The sequence below is a fragment of the Chinchilla lanigera genome, unplaced genomic scaffold (genome assembly GCF_000276665.1).
Source record: "Chinchilla lanigera isolate Chin_1 unplaced genomic scaffold, ChiLan1.0 scaffold00036, whole genome shotgun sequence".
In the NCBI taxonomy this organism is placed as follows: Eukaryota; Metazoa; Chordata; class Mammalia; order Rodentia; family Chinchillidae; genus Chinchilla; species Chinchilla lanigera.
The window spans coordinates 21,360,297-21,385,833 of NW_004955437.1; the positions used below are offsets into that span (position 1 = coordinate 21,360,297).

At 53.0% G+C, this 25,537-nt stretch overlaps 1 protein-coding gene across 14 annotated transcripts in view; it reads right to left on the reverse strand.

Annotated features, from left to right (window-relative positions):
* Col13a1 (collagen, type XIII, alpha 1) overlaps window positions 1-25,537 on the reverse strand; it is a 136,976-nt gene that overhangs the window by 103,887 nt on the left and 7,552 nt on the right. For all 14 annotated transcript variants that reach the window (XM_005390076.2, XM_013517035.1, XM_013517030.1 and 11 more), the window contains exon 2: window positions 18,445-18,514. In XM_005390076.2, the coding sequence (XP_005390133.1) occupies window positions 18,445-18,514 (70 nt within the window). The remainder of the gene's footprint in view (window positions 1-18,444; window positions 18,515-25,537) is intronic.

Here is a 25,537-nt window from a genome sequence, read left to right on the forward strand (position 1 = left end):
ATGAAATCCTGCACGTCCTTTCACTAGTGCTGGTCACCTCTGTAATTGTACATTTGCTGGTGCAATTGATGGAGGCTGCCTCCGGAGCTAAGAAGTTCTGTGAGGGCAGGCGTCACATTTTGCTCCCCCTCAGTTGCCCAGAACCTAGCAGAGTCCTGGCCTCTCGTGAATGTTCAATGCATGTGCGAATGAATGAAACGATGTGGCTGTGAATCTGCGCAGCAGGGCAATCTACTCTCCCACCCTGATGCCCAAAATGACCACTGGGGAAGCATCTACGCCAAGCCAGGTATGGGGGAGATGCAGAACTGACCGTGCAGAGGTAGATGTCCACAGGCCTTGATGGTACACAGGATAGGCTTACACTTGCGGCCATAATCATTCAGGAGTGACCTGAGGTTGGGGAGATGGGTGGAGCTAGAAATCAAGGACCACGACACAGGCGATTGTAGGGCAGGCCAAATCTGAAAGCTAATGTGGAGAAAAGACTGTGTTCCTGGCAGAGGGCAGCAGGGGCAACAGCCTGGCGATGAGCTGCTGAGGAGAGAGCTGGTGAGGAGAGTGGGTTCACCTGCCCTGAGTGGTCTACAGCAAGGAGGCTGGTGAGGTGGGGCCGGATCAGGCTGGCTGGCTGTGACTGGCAAGTGCTGGTTCGACCCACAGGGTTTCAGGCACAGGGGCGACAGAGGCAGTCCTTGGGGTGGGGGAGAGGACTGAGTGAGTCAGTCTGGAGCTCTTGCAGCTCTGGCGCCGAGGTTGTCCAGGCAGGGGCAGGGGGCACAGCATACTGCGCTAGGTTGAGGTTTCTGCCTCTGTCACGCTGACGGCAGAAGCCTCTGGAGACTGGTGTTCCACCCTGACGTCAACTTAAAGGTCACCCAAGTCCCAGGTTTCCTGTCAGGGCCCATTTAGGAGCCTGTTCTATTCTCTTACCCAGGCCCCTTAGAGATCCCACATCCCTGCCCGGACCACCTCCGAGGGTAACAAGTCCCCTGGGGTCCAGAGTCACTGTGAGAAGCAGGGCTTCCTTTAATTTGTCCTGAACTTAACCTCACTCAAGTTTCAAAGGGGGCCCCTTCTTCCCAGTACTTCAGGATTTAGTGAAGGAGGAAATGTGCCCTGAGCTGGCGAGGTGGGAAGGGGAACTCAGGACAGCCGGCTCCAGCAGCCCCCACATCCCCTCAGTCAACAAGCTGTATTCCCACGGCGCGGTCCCTCTGCTCCCCAGTCTGGCCTGTGCTGATGAACTGGAAGTGAACCTAGGCAGTCAGCTAGCAGGCGGCTCCATTGCTGGTTGGGAGCTTGCAACCCACAGGACCTCAGGCACCAGCCCATCCTCCAGCCTCTCCTTTGCTCCGCCCCTCACGCCCCGCCCACCAGGGCTCAGGTTCAAGAGTCCTACCCTGGGGCTGGCTTCGGGTGCCTCCCATGCCACAGCCAGCCAGAGGGGGGATCTGCGGTGCCATCTTCAAGCTTTGTCCTGAATGTCCACTGTCCCCTCTTACCTGGGCACCCAGAACAAGCACCTCCCTCCCCGCCTGTCCTCCCACCTCTGTAATTCACTCTACCTCACCAAAGGAAGGAAACATTGGACCCAGAGCCTGATGTTCCTCCTTTTAAAGCTTTCCAGGGCCATCCTGGCTCTGAAGGGGAAATGTACAAATTCTACAGGACAGAGAATCACAGGTCGCCCCAGGGCTGGTGTCACCCCCTCTCTCGCGCTCTTAGTCATTTCCCTGGCTACTCTGGAAATAATTCAGTCTATTGAACTTATTTAATAGACACTTTTGATGGTGGCTTACTCTGAGCGGTGCTCAGTCCCAGCGCTTATGTTCTGAATTATTTATTAACTGCACAGTCGGCACCCACTGTTGATTCAAATGTCACCGTCTCACAGAGGCCTTCTCGAACCACCTCCAACCTGCTGCTACTGCTTCCCACCAGGCTGTGTTGAAAACTCCCCCTTGATCAAGCCGTACACTTTAAATATATAATTTTTCATTTGTCGGTGATACTCTAATAAAGATGGGTGGTGATCATAAAAGGAATCCCCTTGATTTATATTCTTATCAACAATGTTTTCTTGTTTATTTCTTTTTGTGCTTCTTTTGTCTGGCTCTTCGCTGAACTGGAAGCTCCAAGAGGGAAAGACCTGTCTGTCCCTAGAGCCCGGGGCCTGCATGGCGGGCGCTGAGAAATATCCATTGAGTGAGTGAATGAAGGGGTCACCTGCCACAAGGAGGCTTCTAAACACCACAGCTGCTGCATACAGACTGCAGGATATAATTGGTGAGATATTTCCTGTGGACGCTGCTTGGAGGCCCAATCAGGGGATAGGTTTCTAGAAGGCAGGGATCAGGTCTTATCCATCATCATGTAAATACAAAAATAACAACTGGAGCCTTTGCAGCAAGCTGAGATCCTCTTCAGTTTGCAAAGGAGCTTCCCAGGCATGAACTCACTGGCTTCTCATATCTGCTCAGAGCGACCATCATAGCCCCATTTTATAGATGGGGAGCTGGAGTCCTGAGTTGGGCCAGCCACAACTCCCAGACAGATCCAAGCTCTTCCTAGAGACTGTATCTGCCCAAGTACTGGTGCTCTGTTTTCAGCAGGACTCAGTACAGGCAGCTGCAGTTACTGCAGCCAGCAGGCAGTTAGAGATGCTCCTCTTGGAACAGATTGTTGTGGAAGAGGCCAGTCCCCAGGGTAGTGGTGTACAGGCTCACAAGGGACAGTGGTGGTGGTCAAAAGGGCAGTGGCTGGGCTTTAGGACGGCTGGGTAACATCAGCTCCGTACATTTATTAGGCACCTCCCCTGTGCCAGGCACCAGACAGAGCACTTTGCATGCATGTCTTTACCCCTCATGATGGGTCAAGGAGTTAGATGTCATCATTGTCCCCATTTTACAGGTGAGAGAGCTAAGACTCAGAGAGGTGAACTCACTTATCTCTGGTAACTCAGTCAGATCCTCAACTCAGCCAACAAACAATCCTGATACTTTGTTGTCCAGGCATCGCTAGGAATGGTTGGGTGAGGATGAAAGAGCCCCGTGCCTGCTGTGTCTCTAAAGCTCAGGTCCTATCCAGGCCTGTGACAGGGTGAGGCAGGAAAGACAGCAGGGTGTTGTCACCGTGGTTTCCTGGGACCCTTGTAACATGAAGAAGGGGCTACCTGGAAGCCTGGGAGCAGGGCGGCCCTCACCCTTCCCAGGACACTGTGGGCTGAGTGCTCAGGGGTAACCAATCCCCAGGACCCCAGCCTGCCGTGCTGGCTGGATGACAGAGGCGAGGACATGTAGGAATGAAGAAGGGCTGGGAGATCTGGGAGCTTCCTAAGACTGAGACCAAGAAAGTGACTCCTCGTGTCACACGGGGTAGGGTTTTAGGGCAGGCAAATGCTGAATAACAGCCAGCCCCGCCAGTGGGCTGCTAAAATGCACATCAGAAATTGGCCCAGCCTGAGCTTCCTTTGAATAATAAAATCTGGTTCCATCTCTATATCTCTCCCAGCACCCCTGCTGTTGGCAGAATCTTTAAATCTGTCTTTATGCAGAAACATAATCCTGCTGCCTTGGGTGTTCACCCACAGTGGGTGGGCTTGGAGGCTGGAGAAGCATGAGAATCAAGGCCATGAGCTAACTCTACAGAGTCTGCTGTGCTCCACAGAAGCGAGCAGAGGGACAGAGGGAAAATGTTGCGGGGAGGAGTACAGAAGACAGGACGTGACTTCACCTCTAGAAATAGTTGTGTGGTGGGTGGTGGCTTCAGAGGCCAATCGGCTTGAAGGATGTGGCAGCATCCTTTGCTCTGCTTTAGCAGAGGTACCACCTGTCAGGAAGGACAAGCTGTCTAATGGGCAGATGAATCCGGAACCACGTACCTGGCTTGGCGGGAGCCCTTGGCACTGAGAGGCACTGGGGCTTCTGATGTTGGCTGAGCCTGGCCACGAGGCAACTTTATATCCTTCCGTGCCACCCCAGTTTCTATCAAACTCCTAATTCCTCCTTGTGATCCCCACTGTGGCTCTGAGACCCACTTGGGGGACAGAGTCTGCCGGACTGGCGCATGCTTTCATCTCTGTCTGGATGTGGGGGTGGAGCAAGTTCCTTGCTCCTCCTCAACATCTTTTTCTTCAACTGTAAAAGGAAGGGGTTGGATGAGATCAGTGGATTCTACAACGTGCTCATAGCACACTGGGGGTCTCCCGAGGTGTCTGGAGGGAGCCACTGGGGGGACACACTCTGGGCATCCAAGTAACCCGTCCCTTCAATCCCAGCCTCAGGGATCTGCTCTTATAGGTACGTGAAGTATGTGTTTGAGCGCAAGTAAGTTTTCCTCCAAAGAAAGGTTGGTGGTTGCCCAGCCATGCCCGAGAAAGCCTCTGACATCCCTTTGGTGTTCACAGTCTGAATTCCACTCCTTGGATCCCTGCATGACTAGGGAAGGGGACAGAAACTCCCTCCCCTGTGCTTGGCCAGGTGGGTCATTTGGATCCATGAAACCAACACTGCCCACAGCTTAAGTGCTCCTCACCCTCACTGTCTTAATGTATCACTTATAGAGCTTGTTTCCTTCAGCGGCCAGGCTCCTTGGTGAAAGGCAGGAAGGGCCCCAATGCAGAGAGCAGGGTGTGCCTACGGGGGAGGGGAGGCTGGGTGGGGGAAGGGTGGGCCGGAAGAAAGGAGGATGGTAAGGGGTCTGAGGGGTCAGAGCCTCGAGTGCTGATTGGCAGCGGGGCCCTACCCGCTCATTCTTTCCGGCTCACTTCACATATTCATTTTCAGCCTGACACTTCCTCCCACACCCTCCACCCTCTGCCATCTGTCTGTGTGTGGCAGGTACAACAGGCAAAACATTGTGAGAATGTCCCCGACAGGCAGGGGACTGGTCAATAAGGAGCAGGATGGGCAAGTTTGGTGCATGCAGACCCACGGGGGTTGGCAGCATGGTGCAGACCCCTGGGAGCCCCAGTGAGCCTGGAATGAGAAGGCGTCTCTTCAATCCCAACTGGGGAGGAAACGCGATGAGCCAGTCTGGCACGGAGCCACAAAAGAATGCCCAGCAGGCAATGTGTGTGTAAGTGAAGGCCAGCTCCCTACATAGTTATGTGAGCTGTCACAGCAGGCCTGGCACACCATGACAGGGCAGCAGGGAGGGAGTAGAGTCCAGAGCCTCTGGAGGCAGTAGGTGCAAGGCCCACTGGCTGTCTGCATGTTGGCATGGAGGGGTCTCCTGGCCACAGGCTCCAGGTCACCCGGGACCAGAGAGCTTGGAAAGCCTGCAGCCTCTTCATTGTCCTCTGGGCTGGGGACCTCGATGTGTGTCTTTCTGGATGACGGATTTCCTTTCCCTCGTGGTGCCCACATTGTGTTCCAGGTAGCCACACCAACATTTGTAGGGCCTTGCTGGCGAATCACTGCAGCTGTGGTTGTGAGTAGGGGGCTCTAGGCCCACGCACTTGAGCACATCACCTTAGCTGTGCTGTCCTTTGCTGGCACTTACAGGCAAGGATTCGAGTGTGATGTTCTGTTTTGCTTTGGGAAGTGGTGCTGAATAAGGAGGGGGGGACCATTGAATTGGCCGTGTGCTGAGTCTCAGAGAAAATACTGGCATGTATGGAGAATTTTAAAAATCTCTGTTATGTAATTATTTTGAAGTCGTGGCCTCCTTTAGAAAGGATAGCCATTGTCCTGGATAACTGAGTTTCTTTCTGGTTAATTGAGGTTATCTTGTCTGATGCTCAACGTACCTTATTTTTTTGCAAATACACCCCACCCATTTGTTTCTTTTTCACCAACCATGAATAAAAGAAAGAGAACTTGACTTTGGAAAATGCTGTTCAATTCTAAAGAGCTAGCTCCCAGCCTTCCTAATCATAAAGTAAACACCTACCAATTTCCCCCCAGCTTAGCCTTAAAGCAAACACCAGCCACACAAGCTACTACCAGCTGTGGCTCCAGACCCATGTCCTTGTCTTGGTCCCTGACTTGCTTGAAACCAGCCCCACTGGGGGTGTGATCTTAGAGGATGGGGTCCCAGGCCTGCAGCCCTAGGTCTCTGCAGTGGCGACTGCATTACTTGTGCACCTCTTCACCTGGCCCAGGAGTTCCCGTCTCCTAAGGACAGGTTGTGGCACAGAGCCAGCACTCAGCAAGTGTTGGATGGATGAGCAAGTAAAGGAGCCAGGTGGACAGAGAGAGAGAGACAGCGGTTTGTGCTCTGACACTGCTCTGGTTCACCCGAGACAGATCACTAGAGCTTAAATCTTGGCTCTGTGCCTCGGCCATGCTGTATAACTCTGTTGAGGCCTCACATGTGAAGTAGAGGTAACACCATAGTTCCTGCCATGTAAAGTAATTACGAGGAATAAAGGAGATCGTGCAAGAAAGTTCTTATCGCAGGGCCTGCCATACAGTAAGCATTTAATACATGTTGTTATTGTCATTGTTAATGTCCTCCAGCCTCATACAACACCACCTTCCCTGGACAAGCCTTACGGCCTTTGCAAGTCCTCGGTTTGCTCACTGTGCCCAGGATAGCCCCAGGCATCATGTACTGGATGTTGTCTTTGGAAGCTGGTTCCAGTTCTGACCCAGCCACTTCCAAACCCCATGTCCTTGAGCAAAGCCCTCTGAGCAGCAGGGTCCTTAATGGGAGCCTGAACTCGAGAAAGATATTGGGAGCATGCAAGGAGGCAGCAAAGTGCACACACACCACCACACCGCCGCCAGCAAAGACTAGCCAGCCACGCTGATGGCCGAATGGGAACCTGGCGGAGAGCACATGAGGTAGGAGGCTGGGTTATGACAAGGACAAGAATGGCTGAGGTGGCTCCCAGGGAGAACCGAGGGTCATGTGTATGATGGGTCACACCTTCTAGTCCCTTAAACCCCCTGGCATTCTTTCCTGGCACTGTGGGAAACTCCTCTGGAACTCTTCAGGGCAAAGCTGATGAGGGCCAGATCAAGGCACCCTCCATTCCGTTAGGGCAGGGGACAATTGTCACTCCAAAGTGCCACAGGCCAGCGCTGGCTGTGGAGAAGCCATGAATCCTGGGTAGCCAGGGCAGAAAGTCTCCTGCCTGGGTGCTTCCAGCCAACTCTGCTGTGAGATGTGTCCTGCCTGCTCCCAGGCCTGAGCAAGACCCTGGCAGTCACCCAGGGAGGCCCTTTCTTCTCTAAGAACACAGGATCTGAGATGATGTCTCGCCCCTGCCCAGGACCAGCCCTTCCAGGGCCCTCAGCACTTCCTGCATCCCCAGCCCCCACCTTGAGCTCTAAAATCAAGCTCTGTTTGATTCCTCTCCAGCCTCCCCCTGCTGCTCCTCCATCCTGAGGGCAAAGCACAGCATTCTAAGTCTTGCGCTGCTCTGACTCTGGCTCTTAACTATAGACCTTGGAACCTTGAGTGATTCCTTAATGTACCTGAGCCTCAATTTCTTCCTCTTTGAAATTGGGATAACCATGGCCTCCATCACAGGGTGCTGGACTGGATATAACAATATTATATTCAAAATGTGAAGTTCAAGGTCATCTCTTAATCGAATGTATTCCATGATCAGCATGGGCTACCTAGGCTCAGGTAACCTCTTCACTTGTCCATCTGTAACAGGTGACCAGAAGCTGTCAATTTTCTGTCTGCAGTGTCTCTCTCTCTTGCCCCTACCTTGCCCCCTTTTCCTTGACTTCTCTTGACAGGATCATTGTGGTCTCTTCCTGGCTGCTGTTCTCACCTCTCACTCTTCCTGCGCAGCTGTGCACAGCTGGATCTTGTCACCTTCCTTCTGAAATCCTTCATGGATTTCACTGCCCGCCAGTTGAAGCCGATCTCTGTGGCCTGTTCGCCCTGCCACCCCATCCTCAACTTTTCTTTCCAGCCTTAGCTCTAACTCCGAGCTCCATGTGGGCCTGCTACAACTATTCTACATTATTCCTCACTTCCCAGAGTGCGCAGGAGGAAACCAAACCAAACCAAACCATGGTCCTTCAGACCTCTATTCTTTGATTGTGTTATTTCCCAGTTTTAAATTGTCCTTATCTACATTTTTCACTTACTGAAAACCGTCTCGCCCTTGGGGCTGTTTCAAATGCCACTTTGTCCACAGAGCTTTTCCTAATTCTTCCCTTCAAGAGTAATCACTCTTGCCTTTGCGTTTCTCATGGGTGGGATCTCTGCTTCTGTCTAGCATGTCCCTAGCCCTGGACAGGAGAGGCTGGGTCTGAACACCTTATACCCCATGACACTTGAGCACCAGCCTAGAGCAGCCCCATCCCCACTGGCAGACCCAGGTCATTTGCTGATATAACCTGTGGGCAGCCTGGAGCCCCAAGAGTGTATGGCCAGTCCAAGAGCCTGACCACATGTCCCTGTCCTCTCTCTGCTGGGCTGGGGTAAGTGGGTGGATTCCTCTACCTGTAGTTTCCACCTCCCAGGGGCAGGGTCAAAGCAAAAGGCATCTGACAGGTGAGCAATGCCACATAGCTATGAGGCACAGTGGGAGGCCACGATGCTCCTGAGAGCTGAGCAGATGGCTTCTGCTATCTGCAAGTCCCCTCCCCTGGCTCTTTGAGGCTGCCCCATGTTCTGCCTCTGACTGTCCCGAGGGTTCCAGCACAATGGAGCTCTTGCAAAAAACCATTCACTTTTACTCCACAACAGCTGCTCCAGATGTAGTCCATTCCCTCCCAGGACATGGCAAGGCTTCAGGGGAAGGGGCATGAATGTGGCCTCTAAGAAGAGTCCACTTTCAGGAGCTCCCAGCTCGCCTGCTTCTTGTAGTGCATGTCGGCTGGGTGCCACTGCTACTGAAGCCAGGTGATCATCCCTTCCTACAGACAGCACAGTGCCTGCCCAGGGCCGTCTTCCTGTCCTCGAGGCTGTCAGAGACACCCAAGCAGTTTCCTATGCCACCCCTGAACAATTTAACGCATACTAAACTTCTGGTCTGTCAGGCTGGCCCCAGTATCTCCACCTGACCCTGGTGCAGACTGACACCCAGAGCAATCAGGGACCTTGCCGGGCTGTAAGTGTGGCTGTTGTTCTCTCACATGGGGCCGAACAGCTGCTGGAGCTCAAGTCTGAGTGAGCTCAGGAGAAGAGCCAGCAGCCCTGCCTGGGGGACCCAGGTGGTGACGCTGACCAGGGACAGAAGATGGGCAAGGGAGCAGCACAGCACTACACAGGGAATTGGGTATTGGAGCGAAGTCTGAGCAGGTTTGTCCCCTTACAGCTGGGTTCCGGCAGGGTTGGCATTATTGTCACCAACACAGAGAGGGCTGAGGGAGGTAGGTCCCAAGCAGTGATGTATCTTCATTGTTGGAGAATGACAATTAGGTAGAGTCAGACCCAAAAGATTAATGTCCTCTATTCCAGTGACATCTTTTAATCTTTGTACTCATTGTTTTTTCATTGTTGAAACACAGTACCTGGTGTATATAACTTCAAGGAGAAAAATTCATTTGGCTCACAATTTCACTCCATCGCTGGCTGCCTCCCAAGGTGGGAAGGACATGGTGGGAAGGCCTGGTGGAAGAAAGCCACTCAACCCATGGCAGCCAGGAAGCAGAGGGAGGGACGAGGGGCCAGGGACAAGAACGCACTTCCAGGTCACACCCCCGCATGACCCATCACCTAACAGCCCATTCAGCTATGAACTCACCGTGGATAAATCCCCGGATGAGCACAGCAACCCCAGGATACAGTCATCTTCTCAAAGCCCCGCCCCTGACACATGAGTCTCTGGAGAACACTTTAGATCTCAATCATAACACTCATGATTAACAACTGTTTCATCCTGAAATAGTTCAGATGTTCAGAGAAGCTTTCAAATAATGTATTATTTGGCAATAAAGGAGCTTGGGATACAGCTCAGTGGTAGAGTGCTTGCCTAGCATGTGTGAGGGCCTGGCTTCAAACCACAGCACTGCCAAATAAGTACATAAATAAATACATATATAAATGCATAAAAGAAAGAAATGCTGACATATAAATACTACAACACGAAAAAACCTTGAAAACATTACACTAAATCCTTAGAGACAGAAATGAGTTTGGGGTAGCCTGGGGCTAGGGGTTGAGAAGAAATGGGGTGACTGCTGAAAGGTATAGGGTCTCTTTTGGGACTAATGAAAATCTAAAATTCATTGTGGTGATATGGCACTGTATGACTATATGTGAAACTGTTGCATTGTACGTATTAAGTAGAGGGGTTTGATAACATGAACTGCATCTCAAAGTTTTTCCGAAAATATATGACAGACCTAGCATGCTCACCACCCAGCTAAACAGCTATGGATTCACCAGAATCCTTTTCAAGCGTGTCCTCTCTTCATACCTGCTCCTCACCAAACCTGGGGTTTATCATTGCCATATTTCTTCATCTATTTCTGACCTGTGCATCTATTCCCTGAACAATATATTATGCTTTTTTAACATGTTTTTACTTTGTATGAATAAATTACACAGTAAGTATTCTTTTGTCATTTGCTTTTTTCCCTCCACAGAATGAGATTCATCTGAGGAACTGCCTGGTCCTGGGTCTAGTTGATTCACGTTCACGGTGGATGGTGTCTCCGTGATAAAAGCACTACAATTTAATGTCCCATGACCTATCTGTCCACTGTCCTGCTCACAGGATCTCTCTGCCTTTCCTTGGTTCTGCAGCAGGACAGAGGCACACACAGCAGCCTTTTCTCCTTCACACACACCAGTGTCTCCTTCCACTGTGCCTAGGAGAGGTGCTGCTTTGTGGGGAGAATCTGTCTTTTGCCAGACCCTGCCACATGCTTCTTCAAAGTGGCTCACTTCTTCATGTGAGTGAGGAAAGAAAAGCCCAGAGAGGGAACAGGGAGTGGCTCAGATTCCCTTGGGCTCTGAAACTGGTTCCTACCAGGCTCTTCTGGCCTTTCTGGAGCCCTCTATTTCCTTATTTGTGTTTCCCTACAAGTCTCCACAACCACCCGGGCATTATCAGAGCTGATCTAGGAGAAACACATTATCAGTGGTGTCCAGGAGGGCTAGGGGTCTGGAAGTGCTTTCGGGAGGAAATGGGGAAGAAATTAGCTTTGGAGAACTCCCAGGCGGCGCTCAAGAGTTGAGAGAGGGCCTGGAGCGCAGAGGGCTTCCCGGGGCAGATGGTGGAGTACTGTCACAGGCAGCTGGGCAGCGCCGGGCCTCCTGGCTGCTGTGGTTGCTTTGGCTCTTCCCATGCCAGTTACCTGACTCTCTTTCCTTCAAGGGATGGTGAGGAGGCAGGACTGCGCTGGCAGCTTGCTTGGGCTCAAGGGCCTTCTCCAAGATGACAGTTAAGGAATCTCCCTTCTTGAGCTAGTGGTGCTGAGAGGGGCTATGAAGGGCAAAGGAGTGCCCTGGTTTGGAGCTTCAAGTCTGGACTTTACGACTGCTATCCCATCTCTAAAGCATAGCATCCTTGCAGTAGAGAGGCCATGGATGTCTTCTCCTACAGCCTTGCCATGCTAAATGTGGTCAGATTGTACCAGTGCCACCACCGAGCCTGCTAGGAAAGTGAAGGATACTGGGAAGGGCCAGACACTTGGGCCTCTATCCTAAGTGTGATGGGAAGCATTCAAGTGCTAGGTGAACTAGGGCCATGCATTTTTTAAAAATAAATATTACTCTGGCTTCTATGTGAAGAAAGGAAGGGAGGAGCCAGTTAGGGGCTTCTGGTGGCCCATAAGGGAGTGGCGGTAGCAGCTTGAATCAAGATGAAGATTGTAGAGATAAGAAATTCACAGAATGACATCAATGGGACTTGTGGTACCCAGAATGCGGGGAGAAGATTGGACCCGGGACCACTTAGGTGCTGGGTGAGATGGAGCAGTTGCAAAAGGCCAGGTGTGGGGAGAGATGTTGGCTTCAGTCATGTGCCATTTGAGGATGGGTGGCCCATGGGACTTCCAGGTGAAACATCAAGGACATTGCCCAGTGTTGTTTGCAAGGGGACATGGGAGGCTCTCCAGAGCCACAGCCCACAAAGGATGCTCCCACCACAGTCTTGTGGTGTTGCCACGTGATGTGGCTAATGGTCCTGGCTGTGGGGAAACCTTTGCAGGTACCTGATCTGGGTCTGCTTGCACTCCTCATTTGAGACAAATTACTCACCCTGGTAAGGGTCTTGCTCTATTATATACTGAGCACACACCAGACACTCTGTCAGCATAGTGTCAAAGAGCAGAACTAAGGGATAGACCTAAAATACTGTATTTTTCCCAAAATAAGAGTGAACTGAAAATAAACCCTATTGCATGGAGCAAAAATTAAGCTAAGACCTGGTCTTATTTTGGGGGCTGGACAGGAGGTGCTGCAGGGACAATGTCATGGCAGTGGAGGGCTTAAGATTTCAGCAGATAGAAAGGCAGAACGAAGACGTCAGCAGGGCATGGCAAGAGTGAATGTGTGACTGGGAGCAGCCTGACTGTATGAGAGACAAGGAAGATGGCAGGGGGTGGCCGGAGACCAGGCTAGGGAAAGACAGTGGGTCTGTCACTGCAGTGGGGGTGAGTAAGAGCACGAGGGAGCCACGGGTGGTTTTTGAGCAGAGTGGAACTGAAGACATCCTAGCACCTGGTGGAGTGTCGAGAGTGTAGGGGTGAGGCAGGAGCTGATTGTGCTGCTGTGGGGCGAGCCTGGTTTCTGGGGAAGGCAGATAGGTGAGGACAAGGACTGCACAGTCAGGAGAGATGGGAAGGGGACCGAGGCCCATGCAGCACGTGAACCACTCTTCTGGCTGCAGACCAAGGGAGTGTCTGAACATCAATGACAAGAGCAATCAAACAGTAGGGTCCCTTACCAGGTGGCCCTGGGGACTTCCTTTAAGGAATAGCCAGGGATGACTCAGAGGTAACCCATCAATTATTTGCATGTCAAGCAGGGCTTCTGAGCTGCTTGAAAACAGTATTTCTTCAGTTGAAATGTTCTCCCTGAAATAACCATCAGCTCTGTGATCCTTTTCTTTGTTAATGGCACCAAGGGACAGTGCGGTCTGAAGTCTCCCTTTTCTGGGTTAGCTGAGTCTGAAATGAAGAGGACCACAAAGAATGGGGTGTGGCTGTGGGTTTGCTCTGCGGCAGCACAGGGAGACATGAGGAGCCTGAAGTAAGACCAAGGCCCCAGCCACAGGCTCTGCCCATGTAAATGGCATGGGGCTCGGTGGACTGAGGGGACAAAATCTGGTGCTAAGGAAAACAGAGCAAAGAAGGCCAAAGGAAGGGTTCAGGGTGTGCAGGCAGCAGCTCTCACCTCAGAGGGGAAATGACCAGGGCTGGAGAAGCTGCTCCAACCTGGACATAAATCAAAGCTCATGAGAAAATCAAGTCCTGTCCATAGGACCATAGACTTTTGTTGCTGGAAGGGGCTGTTCTGCCCTCCGAGGCATCCTCCACATCACCCTGCTCCCCAAACCTTCTCTGATGCCACATTATGTCCTGTAAGGATAATAGCCAGGGCATAGGCGCTGCTGCTCATGCTCTTGCACCCATGGCAGACATGATTAAGTGATTACCACACTTCCTGCTGAGCCTGATACAGCCTCGGAAGCTGACTTGGCACAACCCTCCAGGCAGCAATTACCAGTCATCACCCTGAGCATGAAAACCATTTGACCTCATTGACCAGGGAGAGCTAAACTCCTCAGCCTAACTCTTTGCAGTCTTGACATCTCTTTCCAGCCTCATCCTTGTTTATCCATTTCCCATAACCATGCTGTGCTGTGCTCCAGATGCCTTATACTGCTTGTCATCCCCAAATATTCCTACCTTGTTTCCATCCCTGCAAGTTTGTCCGGGACAGTCCCTGGAAAGCTCTCTGTGCAGAGTGCTGTCATTCCTGGATATCTGTTCTCCCATCTACCACAGTAACAAAGTGCTCTCTGGCATGAGGCCACCTAGCAAAAGATATTGTTTGGCCTTTCATAGACCTGGGAAAGCAGGCTACTGAGTGCTGGCCATTGGGATGTGAGCAGAGGTGAAGGGTACTTCTCCACACACACATTCTGCTTTCCCCACATTCTACTCTTGAGGGTTTGAGCATATACTGCCCTAGTCCCTTCCTCGATCGTGCTAGCTGGGAGACGGTGAGAACTGAAGCAATGGCCAGGGATCCAGAGATGGTTGCCAGAAGACGAAGGTGACAGGGTCACTTTTTGGCCCTGGATCGCGCCCCTTTGGCACGCTACATGAGAGAGACCTGCACTTTTGTTTAAGTCCTTCTGTTTGGGGGCTTTGGTATGGTGGCAGCTAAGCCTGTACTCTAACTGCTTACCCTACCACCTGCTTCCTTGTGACCAGCTTCAGTGCCACCTCCTCGGTGAAGCTCTGCCAGGGTCCCAAGTTCCTCAGGGCTCTCTGGCACTTGACACACACGTGTCACCAGCATTCTGAGCCTGGGCATGCTCACAGCCTCTCCCACAAGCCTGACCAACAGCATCTTCCCTCCTCACCACCTATCCTCCACACAAGGGCCAGTGATGGACGGCACTAATAGGCAGGGCTGACCCCACTTGCCCTTGCTGCTGCTGCTGCTGCTGCTGCTGCTGCTGCAGCCCAAGCTCTCAGCTGGCTGGTCAAGGTGTGACCATGGGCTGCCCTTTCCCTTACAGATGAGGCCCAGGCAGAGACGTGAGTGGCCCCTGCACCTCAACTGGCCAGGTTCCCTCTGTGTGTGACAGCGTTCCATGCCTCAGGCCATCAGCCCCAGCCTGGATGTGGCACTGGCCACCCCACCCAGCCCCGGTGAGGTGAGCCTGAAGGAGCTGCTTCCTTGCCAGCTAGAACCTATATTGTCCTGCTCTTCCTTTGTTAATTAGAACTGGGCTTGAGAATGGGTGCATTTCCCCGATCTTTGTATTCATCTCAAGTGGCCCAGGAAGTCCCATGGTATGTACATTTTTTCCCACGGTATATACGTCTTTTCCCAAGGCCCTTCTCCTGTCCTACCAGACTGACTGCAGCTTTGCAAATAGTCCACACTTATTCCTCTAAACTCTTGGCCGAGTGTCCTTCCCAATTGAGACTTGACCTCTGGCATCCCATCCCTGGCCTGGTAGACCATCGCTCCCCTGGCAAACAGCACGTGTGGCCCAGAAGCAGGATGCGGCCAGCTCCGGGCCAGTCAAGGGCTATTTTAAGACAGGGAGGATCCCAGTAGGATGCTGGCGAGGTCAGACTAGGAAGGGAAGAAGGTAGGTTCTCTGCCCATGATTATGTGTCCCAAGCCCTTTGGGTACCGCCCAAGGGCCCAGGCTGCCGCAAGGAAGAACACACCCACCACAGGACTCGGAAAGCTAGCCACAGAGGGACAAACAGGGTAGGCCTGGGTTTGGGGCTATAGACCCTGATCCCAAGGGCTATCATAGGCAGGAAGAGTGTGTTTATTTGTTGTATCTTATGGTGGCAATTCCTGCATTAGGCAAGAACGGGGGTGTGACAGAAAGCAAGGCATCCAAAGCAATCAGACGGCAGATGGAGATCACCAGAAAGAATCAAGTCATCAGGAATGATTCCTAAATTTGCTGAATATTCATGGAGCATCTACTATGTATGGGGCACAATAGTAAGGGCTGGGGAGACCAAGGTAAATAACATTCTGCATTTCCACGTGGCACTTTACAGTAGCCTGAGTCCTGCAAGCACTGTAAAATGATTGTAAGCGAACCCAGCAAGGGTCAGAGCTGCACGGGGCAGGTCAGAGGAGATTGGGGTTTTACTTGCATATTTGAGGACAGCAGCATTTCAGCATGTATGATTCTCCCTCTCTCTCTCTCCCTCATCAGTGTTCTGAGGACAGCTCCCCATCAGATGAAGGGCTCAGCACTGTGCCCATCACACAGTGGGTACTCACTCGGGGACAGTGACAGAAACCGCTATGACTCAAAGCAGCCTCCTGTTTGTCTTGAGGAGGTTTCTTTACTGCAGGAGACAATGCCCCAGGCTGTGAGGAGAGGGAGGTGCACGCAGGGAGCCTGCAGGGCTGAGCCCACCCAGGAGATGTACGGTGCTCTGAGATCCAAGGTGTGAGACACCCTCCTGCCACCTTCCTAGTCCACAGCCTGACTCTCCAAAGAGCAGCAGAAGGCATTTGAGTCACCAGACTCTGCCTCCATTCGAGGCCTTCTCTTTAAACTCTCCTGCTCTTAACTGCGGGCTTCTGAGCAAACTGCCCTGCTGAACTTCTCAACCCCCAGGAACCAGATGCACGAGCCCCTGCTCTCTCTGCTCTGCGCCTGTCCAGTGCAGTTCCTGCTGGTGCCTCCCTGCTGCCCCACAGAGGGCCTGCTTCAAGCCCTTCCTTCTTCTGTCAAAGACCAAGACTCCCAAGTCCCTCATGGCCTCCCAGCAGGCAAGGAGGAGGTGAGGTGCTCTTCCAAGTCCTCCTGCCACATCTCTCCCTGGTGCCACCTCGCAGACCACCTGAGCAGACCTTCCAGAACACAGAGAGGGACCCTCACTGTGACAGTGGCCAGCCAGCCGAGGGCCATCAGACAGCTACCATGCTTTCCCAGATCAGGCCGGGAAAGAGTGAGCCTGGCCATGAACATGCAGCGCTCCATGCCCTGAATACCAGGATATGCAGTCTGATAAGGATCTCTGGGTGTCTTTGACCTACAAGAGGCAAGTAAGGAAATAATAGTGGAAATAATATGATAATGGTGCTTAATGTAGATCAAACACTGTGCTAGTAATGCAGATAGTCCAGGATCATCTCACTAAATCTCTACCACATATTTGCAAGACGATGACTATTACTCCCGCTTTTCAGACAACTGTGGCACAGAGAGGTTAAGGAACTCTCTGAAGGTCACACAGCTGATATGTAAAGGTGGAATTCACACTTATGTATTCTGCAGTTACAAATCTGCTTCTCATCAGTTGCAAATGCTTAAGAGTTATGAAGACAAAAGACAAAATTACTTAACTGTGGGCAGCCCCAGAATGTGGATGCATGCAGTTGCTCTGCCCAGGCCCTGTCACCCCACCCCCATCTCCACCCTGTCTCATTAATCTTGGCATTCCTTCTCCAGGAAGCTTTCCCAGATCCCAGGGCCCAACTGTCTGGGCTCTGAGGGAGAGAGGGAGGGAGCTTCCCAGGGCATCTGGATACCCTTTTAATTAACCCAGACGACCCTCTTCTGACCGTGGCCAGCTGAATCCCTTCACGCCCTCATGTCTCCTGCACAGCATGCCCGATCTGTGACTCCCATCCCAGTCCACTCACGCCTGGCAAGTACGGTCCCTGCACTTCCGTATGTTTAATATCTGTCAGCCTCCTTCCCTGGGTGAGGGTTCCTAGGGCCCTCATCTCCTGTGGCCAGAGTAGGACTTGCCAGGAGAGCCCAGAGAGTGTCCTGCCAAGGTCACTTGCCCCAGTGGGTGTCCAGGGGGCCATACTCTGGACTGGCAGAGAGCCAAATCTCCCTGAGATTGCGTTCGTGTGTTACCTTGTCTCTCTCAGCCGGTTTTCTGTGCTTGCTTCCTGTGAACCCACAGGAGCACAGCTCACTCTAGTTGCTCAAAGGAACAGGGCACCTTCTTCATCTGTCATTCTCATAGCTACCTGGGAAAGTTCTCAGCAGCTGTCCCGTATCAACGGTATAAAATTTGGATAATGTACTTCAACTCAGCACCTGGCACAGCAGCTGACGCACAGCAGGTGCCCTGCACAGCATTAAATACTTGCAGAGACACAGATATAGAGCAGGCCAGCAACACTAGAATAGGCATCCTTGGTAAGGGACCTGCCCATTCTGGGCAAGTAAATAGTAAAAGCAACCTTTGAATCCAGATTAGACTGGCTAACTTCACTCTACCCCATCACCCAGCAATGTTTCAGGGTGTCTGGTACCTGTGAGCATGTGGGTATATTCGCGTGGCTTGGATGCCATACATTGGGCAATCTTCCCCCAAGGCACCTGGTGAGGCCAAATAAAGCCTCACAATAAGAGGGCACTTGTTCACTCAGGTAATAAACATTTCTGTGCACCAAAAACATGTCAGGAGCTGCAGGCACAAAAGTGAACATGGCAAGTAGGGTCCCCACTCCTGTGAAGCTGACCTTCCCCTGGGCTCTGCATAGCACATCATGATTTTCAAGACACGGCCATAACCATCATCTTAGCTGATTCCGCTGCAACCTGATTCAGAGAATGTCAGCCCCATAGAAGAATGGGGGGGGGCAGTGAATGCATGCTTGAGTGGATGGCTCATGGGTGGGTAGATGGGTGGATGGATGGATGGATGGACAGATGACAGGCAGGCCCATAAGTGAGTAGACACCACAATCATCATAGATACTATCATTCCCCCCATCTTTCAGATGAGAAGTAATGGCCCAGGTGGCCTATGAATTCAGCATGACCACTGGGAAGGACTTCCGGTGCTTAGTGCCTGTCCTAGGGACACTGACCTCATAATTCATGGAGCTCCTTACCTGGTGGGCAGTTACATCCTGAAGACATCTTCGGGGCCTCCCGGCGCCTCCGTGAGTGGCGTTGCCATTTCTGTACAAGGAGAGAGAAAGAGGAGTCACCCAGAGCTTGCAAACACCAGGCCCTGGGAAGCACCTGTGGGCTGGGGGGTAGGGGAAGGGGTACTGCTCCTGGATCAAAGACTGATACTTACTGGCCTTCTGTTGGCCACTGGGCATCTGGTTAATAAGAAGCAGAGAAGACCTATCACAGTAATCTCAGGGTCCGATGTCTTCAGCAAGCTCTTAACCCCAACCGTGGGCCCCTATAAACCAGCTGTGGCCTTCTGCACCATGCTCATGTGCACAATGATAGGCTTTTCTCAGCTGAGCGCTGTTTCCTTTCTTGGACAGCACTCCCAACGGATCCTGGGCAGAGACAATGCCCTGTGTCCCTCTGGTGTCCCTCATGAAGCCAGCACAGGCAGGTGGGCAGGGGTGGGGGCTTGAAGGCCCTTGACACCAGGCACAGACCTCTTCCTCGACAGCTTTAGATCACTGTGCCAATCTGGAAGAAGGAGGACACCCCCTACTCCCCAGGAGTGCCACGTACGTGATGGCAAGTGGACAGGTCCATGCAGCACACAGCAGGATGCCCACAGGTGCTAGCATCTCGAGTGCCCACTCCACTCGTGGCAGATTGCCCAGTGTCTTGAGTGAGGATTCCTGCTTCATCCTCATAATGACGAGGCCCAACTATCACAGGGGTGTATGGAGCCAGACTGCCAGGCTCACACGGCTCTCGGACCCTGGCCACTAGAGTTCCAGCCTCGTGGGATACTGAGAGGACTGAAATGGTCAGTGCATACAAAACATGCATCCCACACCTTGGAAGCCCTAATGAGCGTCAGACATTGCTACACTCATGCTGGTGAGGGAACCGGGCACAGAGGGAGACTGCCACCAGCCCGGTCACAGGGAAGTAAAGGAGAGAGCTAGGATTCGATCCCACACTCTCTGACACTAGTAGAGCAGTTAGAAGCTGGCAGCCACAGAGCAAACTTGGCCCTTAGTGTAGTTCATCTGATTCCAATAGAGATTTTAAATACTGTTATGGAGGCTGCTGCCAATATTTTTCAGTGGGTGGTTTCCCAAGCAAATTTGCATTTCCAGTTTCTCTTGAAAAATGGGAAGATCCTGCCACATGGGCCTGCGCTCTGGCTAGCAAAATCTGGCTGTATTTGGAGGCTGCCATCCCACTGGACAGTGCTGGCTGGCTAGGAGGTCAGGCAGACCGTACAAGTTTCCCTGACATTTGCTTCCTCAGTGCCATGCCACTTTGCCTCTCAGGATGGGCCACAGGAGAAGAGAAGAGATGTCTTGGAACTGATATTGGGAGGGAAGGTTGGGAAGCTTCAGGAAGCTTCAGAGCAAACCAGTGTCTGCTGAGCCCCACTGCACTGAGCTGAGTGCTTCAATCCAGAGAAGCATGACTATCTTTCATAATCAAATGCTAAGAGAGGCTTAATAGCTACTCAAGGAAATAGACTCAAGCTGACAGACTTGCCAAACGTGGTGGATCTGAGCTGCGCACTCAGGCCTCTGAGGCCAAGTCCACTCTGTCCGGCCGGAGAAATGTGAGTACAGATGTCCCTGGTGAGGAGGCACAGGGATAGATGAGGTGGAAGGGGGCTCTGAGGTCAGCAGGGGGCTGGAGGTCAAAGAGACAGGAGGAGTGGGAACATTCCCTTACTTACAGAGGGGAGGGGAGGTGGATATCGAGGCCAGACTGTAGCTGGGCAGAGTGGCCGCTGGGCGAATAGTGATCCTCAGCACAAAGTCTGGTGGAAGAGTCTCTGACGCCCAGGCCTGAGCCTGGCTCATGAACGGCACTTCGCAGGAAGACACTTCAGAGCCTATGTGCATACCCCTTCCCACCAACAACCCGAGGGCCTGTCCCTCAGGGGGACGCGACACGGGTCTGCGAAAGTGATAGAGCTAGTCAATGACCCACAGGCCACAGCCGGTGAAGTTTGCAACAACCTGGTCTCGGGTTGTCACCAACGGGCTCATGGCTCATCCAACAGCAGCATGGCGCTAGGTGCCAGCAGAAGTGCGCATGGTGGCTCCAGCCACTGTCACCAACCAGAACTTCTCTCTGTGACCCTGAGTGCCCTTTTGCACCCTCCCATCTGTGCTCCCCGCAAAACCAACCCCTCCGTTTCCCCTGATCTCCCCATCCTGCCCATAAAGGGACCACAGGCCAGCGAGTCCTCTGCCTTCCTGCCGGGTCAGCGTCTCCCTCCACATAGTTCATTTACACCAGGAGCCGCACACGGCTTCTGTCAAGGCACAGGGCTCTCTCCCTCGGGCACTCAGCTGCTAGGTGCAGTGACAGTTCCGTGGGCAGTGCTTGCTTGCTCCTCCTCCAGGAAACACTTCCAGCGCTTGCTTCCCAAGCAGCCAGCTCACTCCATTCCCCTCTTGCCGCCCTGGCTGCCCCCATGGTCCTCTTCACTGGCTTTTTCTTGTCCACTTGACACCTAAGTCTTGTGGGCCACCGGGACCACTGGCGAGAGCTTCACCTCTTGCTGCTAAACCATGACTCCCTCAAGGACCTCACCTGGCCCTCCGTATAGAATCCCAGTGCACATGTTCATGGCTGCTAGATGTGTCCACTCACGGGCATCTCGGAATTAGCACTACAAAACTGAGCTCCTGATCGCTCTCCCCTGCCCAGACCACCTCTGCTTCCTACCAACTCCCTCATCATGGGGAGAGAATGGCATTTGCATCCCGCCAGGTGCTCAGAATGGGCGTTGATGCCTCTTTCACTGTCATGCACCCATTCAACGATCTGCTCATGTTCTTTATCTTCCAGATGCCCCCAGCATCAGCCCCCTCTCACCACTTCCACCAGGACCACCTGGCCCAAACCTCATCACCTTGGGCCCAATTACTGTGATAACCTTCCAATAGGGCCCTCTGCCTCTACCCATGCTCCCACAGCAAGTTCTCAGCACAGCAGCCAGGGTGATCATGCAGCCTCTTGCTCCGCACCTAGCAGCCTTTCTCCTGCCTCAGGGCCTTTGCGCTTACTCGCCCCACTGCAAACATCCTCTCCTAGCTGTCCACCTGGCATGCTTCCAGTGAGGCCTTCCTTGCTTTGTAAGCCCTATACCTATACTTCCAATCCCCTTCCCTGATTCATTTCCTCCTTAGATTTACTTATTTGTATATTTTGCATATTTATTGTGCTTAGTGCCTCCCTCTATCATTAGAAGGTAAATTCCACAAGGACATGGATACTTTGTTTTGTTTTATTCTCTGCCATGTCCCCAGTGTCTAGAACATGGCTCGGCACGTGGCAGGTGCTCGGTAAGTCCTGGCTGTGTACAGATCAGGTGATGTCACATGAAGCTCTGACTTCCAGTCTGCCTTGTACCATGGGAGGGTTGGCAGCTGTGGGCCACGCGGTGCCATGTGGTGGCTGCCTCCTCGTAGATGGCATGGCACTCTTTCCCCCGTCTGACTTCACCTGCTTAGGCAACAGCTTGGCCTCCGTAGGTGCGTGAGTTTGAGAGCTCGGGTCCGAAGTCTCTAGGCTGAGGCTCAGGAGTGGGTGGGAGCCTTTCCCAGCCCCTGCATGGACCCCCTGCTACCCTGAGGGCAGAAGCCTTCCCGTTTCTCCCCTGCTGGCAGCCAGGGCCTCCCGGAATGCCCTGCATGGCCAGAGCTGAAACATCACCCGCCTGATGGGTCGAAGCTATTAAAATGCCTGTATCAGTATCAAAGGGAAAATGCCAGGCGGCCACTCGCTCCCCTAGAGAATGCAGTTCCAGCCGGCCTTGGGTTTAGGGGCCACTCCCTCCCCATGGCCCAGCCTGAGGGCCCTTAAAGGGACCTGGCTCCACCTGGCCTCTGTCCTATGTGGGCTGGGTCCACGTCGTGGTGTGGGGAACAGGAGAGAGGGGCCAGAGCTCTACTCCGCACGCTGTGACCAAGAACCTGGCCCTGCTTTTGTGGGACCCTGTAAAGTGGGGGTATTGTCCCCTGCCAACCTCCCAAGGGACATGGAGACCAAATAAAATAACAGAGGTGAATGCTACAGAGACCAGGAATCACTGACAGTAATGGCCAATGATCCCAGCCACAAGTAGCAAGCACTGTGTACCATGCACTGAGCTAGGCCCTTCAGGGAAAAATGTCACTTAATTATTAGTTTTTGATTAGTATATCAGCCTATTAGAACCCACTTGCCCTTGGAACTTTCTCTGGATTTAGCACAGGTGGCCCCAAAACTCGGATGAAGCGTCCATCCTGTGTAGGCTTAGCAGTGTGGATAGGACCTTGAGCTACTTAGGCAGGGCCAGGCCCACAGGTCTCACCCTGACTTCCCCAACAACTCCCCTAATACAAGCAGGAGATGGAACCCCTGGAGGCTTTGATGTCCTCAATTGTGGAATAAGGTAATAACAGTTATCTGCTAGACCACGCAGCAGATGGGAAGAGAAAACCAAAAGAGGCATCAGGCATGAGGCAGCATGAGCACCTGCCTGGCAAGGTGGTGTTCTCAGTGGCCAGGTGCAGGCCATGTCTGTCTGTCTGTCCAGGGCTACTGCAAGGCCTGACTACCTGGCTATGTCGAGTGCACCACTGAGCAAGTGGCCATGTGTTCTAGACTCACCATGCCTCTGCCTGTGCTGGGAAACCCAGATCTGCTTCCCGTAAGAGGAAGGGAGCAAGGTGGGGTCTTTCTAACCCTGAGACCAGAAGCTAAATAAGAGTGGATACCTGAGGACGTGACTGTGGTGGGCAGGCATAGCTTCTGCACCTCTGCCAGTGCCCCGATCATCCCAGTGCCAGGCACTGGGCAGCACTTAACCCTATCAACTGGAGCAGTTATGCTGATTAAATGCTGGAGACTGAGCCCTCAGAGAATGAGTTGGGCCAGGAGCTGGTATCTTTGCTCTACACTAGAACAGAATTACTTACTCTTAGGTCTGCCCACTAGGCTGGTCCTTACGGTCTCGGGAGGAGGTGGGTTTTGGGCTAAGCTCAGAGGAGATGGGGATGGGGAGGAAGGGCCCTGAAGCCAGCAGCAGAGGCTACTCAGTGCTGGCTCCCTGGGACCACAGAGGAGGGCCAACCCCACAGAAGGGGTTTGTTCAAGGGAGAGCCCACGTGGGACCACATGCCTCAGGGTGCAGGCAGCTCGGCAGGGTGGAATCAAACTGGAGGAAGCCCGGATGTCTAGCCTACACCCGCCCACCAGGACTCACCCGGCTGCCTGGGGCCTGTGCACTGGAGCGGTTCCGCGGGGGACCAAGGAACTGGCTTCTTCTTCTATCTGCAGCGCTCTTTGTGCTTTGGACTTGGCACCTGATCACAGCCTGCCAGGGCCATGAGACAGGGCCTGAGGGTCTGTCTGCTCCCTTCTTTGACAGAAGCACAGATCTCTGTGGTCCCTTGCTCTATAGCTCAGAAAAAGGCAGGGAGCGGAGACAGATCCTTGTGTGACCATCCCAGACTTCTCTCGCAAAGTTTTTGCCTCCGATTGACCCAAGGAACTGCTGCTGCCTCGTAGGCGTGGAGGAGCTGGGCCCTGCAGCTGGTTACAGGGGGAGCCACGGAGCCCAGGACCTGCAGGGTCTCAGGGGTCAGGGCTCATTCTGTGCAGGGGAGGTGGCAACCCCCTTCACAGAGCCAAGAGGGAAGCTGTGGCCATACCTCTTTACCACTCCCTTGCACACATGGGTGTGGAAACCCCACTGCACCAAGTGTGCCAAGTGCTGGGGATGTGCAGAGCTGAGCAGGTGTGAGGCCACCCTCACAGTGCTGACACTCTAGGAAGCAGCCAGTGTCTACAGAGCTGTGGCCCAGGAGCGAGGTTCTGAGAGCCCGTCACAGGCTCACCCTAACTGGCTCATCGTGGGGGTGACAGCTGAACGGAGGACATGGGCAACTAACCAGGTGAGAGGCCAGGCGCAGGGGCCAGCACAGAGCCAGCACGGAAATGCACCAAATGCATCATGCATCGGTGCTCTCGGCATTCAGTTCACGAGCAAGGAAACTGAGGCACAGAGAGGGGAGATGACCCGCGGGGCCGCACCCAGCCAGGGGCTCAGAGGCACGATTTGAACCCAGGAGCCTGGCTCAGAGCCCGTGTCCTTCACTCTGTCGGTGACAGGTGGAGTTTGGTTGGCCCTTTCCAGATTAAAATATCTGTTGCTGGGGGACAAGGTGCTGTTCAAAGCTCTCTCTTTTAACTTTTTCAAATTCTGAAAACAACCTTTGAGGGCAAGACCCTCAAAGGTAAGGTAAATGATAGCAAGACACATTGCTATCATTCCCACTTAACAGAGGGACACCTCCAGGCAGAGAGAGGTTGAACAACTTGCTCAAGGTCACACAGCCATAATTAGTAGAGCTGGACTTGCGCTCAGCAATCTGGCTCCAGAGCCTGTGCTCCTGGCAGAACAGTGCAACTCCAAACAGCGGAGAGCAAAAAGCGGGGACAGGTAGCCATGCAGCTGGAGTGGCTGGCAAGGGCTGCCCACAGGCCACACGCGGCATACATGAGAGATTTGTTTCTGGTCTGAGAGCCTTGGGCAGCCAGGGAGAGCGACGTGCTGTAAAAGGGCTCCCTGGCTGCAGTATGGATGATAAGAGAGGCCCAAGGAGGTGGTGGGAGCAGATGAGTCGGGTGTGCGTTGGTTCAGGCAGGGCAGGCAGTGAGGGAGGGTCTAGGACAGCATGTAGGGCTGGGACAGCAACACCAAGATAAAGGTGTGGGAGGCAGAGGAGGTTTTCCCGTTCAGTGTCTGCATGTTGTTTTTCTTTTTGAGACAAGGTCTCACTATGCATTCCAGGTTGGTTTTGAACTCACTATGTAGCTCAGGCTGGGCTTGAACTTGTGGCGATCCTCCTGCCTCAGGCTCCTGAGTGCTTGGATTACTGGTGTGTGCCGTTGCACCCAGCAGCATGTGCCTCACAAAGGCCTTTCCTTCCAACACTCTGATTCTATAAGGTGGGGGAGGCTGGAGGGCACAGGACGGCCCTCTGACCTCCTGAGTCACTAAGCCTCCGCCTACAAGCAGGAAAGCCCAAGAGCCAG